Source organism: Conger conger, chromosome 6 (assembly GCF_963514075.1).
Source record: "Conger conger chromosome 6, fConCon1.1, whole genome shotgun sequence".
Taxonomy (NCBI): Eukaryota; Metazoa; Chordata; class Actinopteri; order Anguilliformes; family Congridae; genus Conger; species Conger conger.
The window spans coordinates 5152464-5158868 of NC_083765.1; the positions used below are offsets into that span (position 1 = coordinate 5152464).

At 46.2% G+C, this 6405-nt stretch overlaps 1 protein-coding gene and 2 non-coding genes across 3 annotated transcripts in view; all 3 read right to left on the reverse strand.

Moving 5' to 3' along the window:
• Positions 1-6405, reverse strand: part of LOC133130499 (AP-1 complex subunit gamma-1-like) — a 33270-nt gene that overhangs the window by 8595 nt on the left and 18270 nt on the right. The window contains exons 6-11 of the mRNA XM_061245127.1: positions 6336-6402; positions 6088-6186; positions 5199-5254; positions 4952-5065; positions 3056-3196; positions 1470-1524 (exon numbers count right to left, since the gene is read on the reverse strand). Coding sequence (XP_061101111.1) covers positions 1470-1524; positions 3056-3196; positions 4952-5065; positions 5199-5254; positions 6088-6186; positions 6336-6402 — 532 coding nt within the window. The remainder of the gene's footprint in view (positions 1-1469; positions 1525-3055; positions 3197-4951; positions 5066-5198; positions 5255-6087; positions 6187-6335; positions 6403-6405) is intronic.
• On the reverse strand, positions 1276-1352 carry LOC133131767 (small nucleolar RNA SNORD71). The gene has a single exon (XR_009709061.1). It is a non-coding gene; the product is annotated as a small nucleolar RNA SNORD71 (small nucleolar RNA).
• LOC133131766 (small nucleolar RNA SNORD71) lies at positions 1987-2063 on the reverse strand. The gene has a single exon (XR_009709060.1). It is a non-coding gene; the product is annotated as a small nucleolar RNA SNORD71 (small nucleolar RNA).

The window sequence follows — 6405 nt, forward strand, 5'->3', positions numbered from 1 at the left end:
CACACACAGATCAGTATTTACACAGTATCTATACACACACACACACACACACACACACACACACACACACATACTGATCAGTATTTACACAGTATCTACACACACACCTTGATCAGTATCCACACTCACACACTCACACACACCGTGATCAGTATCTACACACACACACCCTGAGCAGAGGAATCTTCCCGTTTTGAAATGCCTTTTTACATCTCTGCAATATGACCAGTCACTCAACCAGTGTAGCAAGAGCTAACCCAACTCACAGAAAAGTCCAAAAACAATCTAACCCCTGGATGTAGCCCAGAACCATGGTTCTGAAAGCAGACCAACACAATTCAGGCTAATATACAGGCCTGGCCCAACACCATTTGAATTGCAATAACAACTGAATTTTCCACAAACTGTTTTACTTCAATGGCCACACGTTTGCACATTCAGCATCTAGGAATTACCTCAATTCAACTCCATCCACCGATCAGTATCAATGTAAAGGAAACACTTCAGAGAGCTGATTCGACAGATTTAATGTCCTTAAAGGAAGACTGAAAATGAATCAAGTGATGAATATCTGTCCCGGACATAAAAGAGTATCTAGAGAGTAAATGACCCTCATTAGACATTAAAAGTGTCTAATTGAAACAGTGAGCAGCTCTTTATCGGTCAGGAATTGCAGTTAAGGCTGAAGGGAACCCCAGCATGCACAGGGGTACCCCAAGACCAGGGCTGAGAGCTCTGAGCCCGCCCCCAAACCTCCTCACTCCCTCATTACCATGATGACACAACCGGCTGGCCTGGCCGAGAAAAAGAGCTTCAGATTACAGCCCTGTTACTCAAGAACTGCTGGTGTTCCACCCTCCCTTTACCTGGGAGTCAGGTGTGTCCACCCTCCCTTTACCTGGGAGTCAGGTGTGAAGACAGTCTGGCCAATCAGCCGCACTAATAGTTCAGGTAAAAGCAGGGCCGGATTTGGATTTGAGGGCCAGATTTAAGGATCCCTGGTCTGAACCCAGCAAAGCCATCTGAGCAGATCTTGTTAGATACGTCATAAGGTCAATACTGCCATGTCCAAAGCCACAAGACCACAGTCTGTTTCTCCCACACGGACAATCCTGTGGCAAGACTCTGAAACATTTATTAACAACCTAATTCCTAAAACTGACCGGCTCCCCAATGAATTCTGAATGGCAACAAAGCCAGACAGTGCAAACCAGACCAATAAAGCCCTTTCAAGCATTACAACAGACTCTCGCACTGCCTTTTTCTAACATTAAAAAGCTGTTGTCAGCGCTTGAAGTCTCATCACTGCTTCAGCCGATGGATCACTCAAAGCTCTCATCCCCCAACAGCCCCGCGGTGATTCTAACGCGGTCTCATCAGGGGAGACCCCGGATTCTGCACGCAGCTACGGTCCCGACCGCGTCCCCAACGCCCCACAACAGCCCACGCCCTGGAGGAGGTTTCCGTACCGTTGTTAGGACCCTCATAATGGTGTCTATGTGCCATCGCTTTGAGGGGGCATACCTGTGACCAAAACAAGTGTCAGTTAATTGGATTAAATAAAAAATAAATAAAAAGTCACATCCATTGTGGGTTACAGACAGACGACAGCCACGGATTAATGCAAAGAACAGACAGGTGTGACCACGTACAATGTAAGTATTGTCCGTAAGTATTTGCAGTGACAATTTCTGTATTTTTGGCTCTGTACCCCACCACATTCACTTTGGGATAAAACAACGCGAGGTAATTAAGTGCAGACTTTCATTTGAGGGTATTTACATCCAGATCAGGTGATCGGTGTAAGGAGTACAGCCATTTCCTATACATCGCCCGCTTTTAGGGGAGAAAGAGTAATGGGACAATTGGCTGCTTAGTGATTTCTTGGCCAGCTGGGTGTCTTGGCATCATTGGTTCATGCACAAGCTCAGGGCGAAACATCTTCAGCGCTAAAGCGCTACAGTACAGCCCTTTTGGAACATTAAAAAGCTGTTGTCAGCGCTTGAAGTCTCATCATTGCTTCAGTCGATGGATCACTCAAAGCTCTCATCCCCCAACAGCTCAGCAGTGCCTCTCAGGCAGTCTTTCAAACCCAAGCACGACTTGGGACCCCGAATACGGAGGCACACGTATGAAGTTAATTCATTTTAACCTCATAATGACTGTTTTATGTCAAATCCAATGTGACACGAGTACAGAGCCAAAACAATGAACACCTTATGGACCAAGGTGCCCTATAGAAAACCCACAGAAAGGCCAAGGAACCACAATGCATTGCAACGGTCATGTGTCTTGAAAAACGGTCATATGATGAAATACAATGCTGGCATCACATCTGTCTGTTAAGGGAGATGTAACATGCAGGTCACATCCGTCTGTTAAGGGAGATGTAACGCTGGCATCACATCCGTCTGTTAAGGGAGATGTAACATGCAGGTCACATCTGTCTGTTAATGGAGATGTAACATGCAGGTCACATCTGTCTGTTAATGGAGATGTAACGCTGGCATCACATCCGTTTGTTAATGGAGATGTAACATGCAGGTCACATCCGTCTGTTAATGGAGATGTAACACGCACTGTCACATCCGTCCATAGGGAGTTAAAAAGAAGTCACTGTCCAAATACACCTGGACTGCACTGAATGCGTTTCACAGGTAAAGGTGTTAATCAGATTCGGCTCTAGCTGGTTTAGCATTCCCACCTGAGGTCATGCAACCAGCAACATTAAAGGCTCCAGCACACTCAAGCCCTGAGAATATATCGTTGGTTTTTATCAACAGCCAGTGATTTAATAAGTAACCAGTTCTATTTGCAGTGCCCTGAATAACAGGGAAAGGCTAATACACACACCACAGTGCAGGAGGCGATTAACAAACAAACTTACTGCCGTCTGACTTACCTCCACAGACCCCACAGTCTGCAAAAACACCCCGCTCCGTCTCCTAGCAACGTTCTAACTTCAGCATGTCGCAATACTACTGAATACACACAGCATGCGGTTGACAAGACTCTCTCACGTGCACACGCACGCAAACACACACACACCACTCACTTCTCTGCGGCGAGGAAGACGCCCGACGCGCAGTCCGCTTTGAATTCTGGGTCGCAGGAGTCCAGGAAGTACAGCAGCTCCTTCATCATGCCTCGGATGTTGTTCCCGTTCACCAGCGCGAAGCTCAGCTCCATCGCACGCCTGCGGGCCCCGCCACACTCTTACCGCACTCTCCTTTACAGTACCTTACAGTAACCACGGTCTCCTTTACAGTACCTTACAGTAACCACAGTCTCCTTATTGTAACCATGCTCTCCTTTACAGTAACCACACTCTCCTTACAGTAACCACGATCTCCTTATTGTAACCATCCTCTCCTTTAGAGTAACCACACTCTCCTTTACAGTACCTTACAGTAACCACGGTCTCCTTTACAGCACCTTACAGTAACCACGCTCTCCTTACAGTACCTTACAGTAACCACGCTCTCCTTACAGTAACCACGCTCTCCTTACTGTAACCACGCTCTCCTTACAGTAACCACGCTCTCCTTACAGTACCTTACAGTAACCACGGTCTCCTTTACAGTACCTTACAGTAACCACGGTCTCCTTACAGTACCTTACAGTAACCACGGTCTCCTTTACAGTACCTTACAGTAACCACGCTCTCCTTACAGTACCTTACAGTAACCACGCTCTCCTTACTGTAACCACGCTCTCCTTACAGTAACCACGCTCTCCTTACAGTACCTTACAGTAACCACGCTCTCCTTATTGTAACAATGCTCTCCTTTACAGTAACCACACTCTCCTTACAGTAACCACGATCTCCTTATTGTAACCATCCTCTCCTTTAGAGTAACCACACTCTCCTTACAGTACCTTACAGTAATCACGGTCTCCTTACAGTACCTTACAGTAACCATGCTCTCCTTTCCAGTAACCGCTCTCCTTACAGTACCTTACAGTAACCACGGTCTCCTTTCAGTAATCACACTCTCCTTACAGTACCTTACTGTAACCACACTCTCGTTACAGTAACCACGCTCTCCTTACAGTACCTTACAGCAACCATGCTCTCCTTTCCAGTAACCGCTCTCCTTACAGTACCTTACAGTAACCACGGTCTCCTTATTGTAACCATGCTCACCTTCACAGTAACCACACTCTCCTTACAGAAACCACGCTCTCCTTACAGAAACCACGCTCTCCTTACAGTAACCACGCTCTCCTTACAGTACCTTACAGTAACCACGGTCTCCTTTCAGTAATCACACTCTCCTTACAGTACCTTACTGTAACCACACTCTCCTTACAGTAATCACACTCTCCTTACAGTACCTTACTGTAACGACACTCTCCTTACAGTAATCACACTCCTTACAGGAACCACGCTCTCCTTACAGGAACCACACTCGCCTTACAGTACCTTACAGTAACCACACTCCTTACAGTACCTTACAGTAACCACGCTTTCCTTACAGTAATCACTCTCCTTACAGTAACTACACTCTCCTTATAGTACCTTACAGTAACCACACTCCTCTCCCTACAGTACCTTACTGTAACCACAGTCTCCTTACAGTCAGCTAAAAGTGTTTACCTCACTGTTGCCATGCGTTATGTTCTGTCATACTCTATGTATTGTAATGCACTTTGAATTGTATATACCTACACTCTTATGGATAGTACTGTATTGTAACGGTCTCTCGATTGTGATTCTGTAATTTCATGCCGCTATTTGACCCCGTCGTGGCTAGGTCTCATTCGTTTCAATCTCAGTGTAACTCTCTAGTCAAATAAAGGTTGATATAAATAAATAACACAAAGTAATCAATTAATAATATGAAATATAATAAGAGTGTTTCGGAAGCGAAATGGTGGCGGCAAAGCGGCTGAGAACCACGGGACTACACAACACAACCATCCACAGCGTGTGCCACGAGCTGCTCACCTCTTGATGGAAACGTCCAGGTCTTTCAAACAGTCTACGATCGTGCTCCGATGCCTCTGCACTGCATTGTGGTCCGTCTGTACCGTCTTCAGCAAGGAGGTCAATGCCACATACCTTTAAAGCGTTTAGAAAAATAAAGAAATTTTAAAAAAAACGTCAAGAGGAGAACAAATCGGCCCAACGTTTCTAAAGTCAACGCTGTCTACTTCAGAGAGCCATTGATTGGTCGAGGGAGGAAAAGACTCACCTAATATTTTTGTCGTTGTTTAGGAGGAAGCGCCCCAAAATGTTAATTGCTAAAACCTGCAGAGAACGGATTCAAAAATGAATTATATTTTTTATACACCATCTTGATTTTCTGCAAAAACAAAAACAAAAAAAAGTTTAGTAATTAAAAATAAAAAACATTACCGAATGCAAGGTTTGAAAACACGTGCATCACGGAGGTTTCCCTCATGTGGATGTACAGTGAGGTCCGTAAGTATTTGGACACAAATTTAAAGGGCTGAAAGTCCTTCTTGTAAACACAGCAGGAACAGGTCGGGAACGAAGGTCGCTCGGAACACTGGAGATTTTCAGGTACTCCACCAATTTGTTGAAATCCACCAATTCTTTACAAAATTAAATATTTACTTCTGTTCACTTTAATTTGAGCCATAACAAGCCAATAATTAACGGCATTCGGCCGAACAGTACGCCAACTGCCATATAACCGTGTCCGTGGCGTTAATGTGGGGCACTTCTTAACTTCACTTCTGCCTGTGGTGCAGTTAGCCACAATTGACCGTAGCCACTCCCCAGTACAATGTGCACCAAATAAGCAACAACAGGCTAAACTGGAGATCAGTCCAGGTCCTTTATGTTGTCACAAGTGGCAGGAGACTTTTATTTTTATTTTGATAAAATTCAAAAGTTTTCCATTCGCGTTCCTCGTTTGCATTTCGCAGTCATTTTGGACTTTTCTGGAGTTTCGGATCTCGGAGCTTCCACGGCACCCTCAAACTAAACTCTTGTCGCAGCCTTAATCGGAGGCCGTGCACACCCGTACGGAGGACACCGTGTAGGAATTACAGCCCTTTAAAAATGTCCGAATACTTACGGACCGCACAGAACAACCCGGTCGCGGCCGGACCTACCCTCAGTCCGCTCTCTGACTTGATGTCCATGATGGTGAGGACGGTCTCGTAAAGAATCGCGTTGCCCACGTTTTTACTCGTCTCCGTGTTGGTCGCCACCTGTCGTCGGGGGGGGGGGGGGGGGGGGGGGGGGGGACAGGACGGAAGAACGGGTCTCAACGCTCGATACAACGCCCCGAAACCACGGGTTTGAGACTCCTGCGTGACGCAGAAGCAGGGCTCCGGGGTGCCCCAGGGTCAGGCCTCACCTGGGCGAGGATGTCGTTCATCGCTTCACTGGAGTCGTCATCGCTCCGGCCCAGGATTCTGAGTAACCTC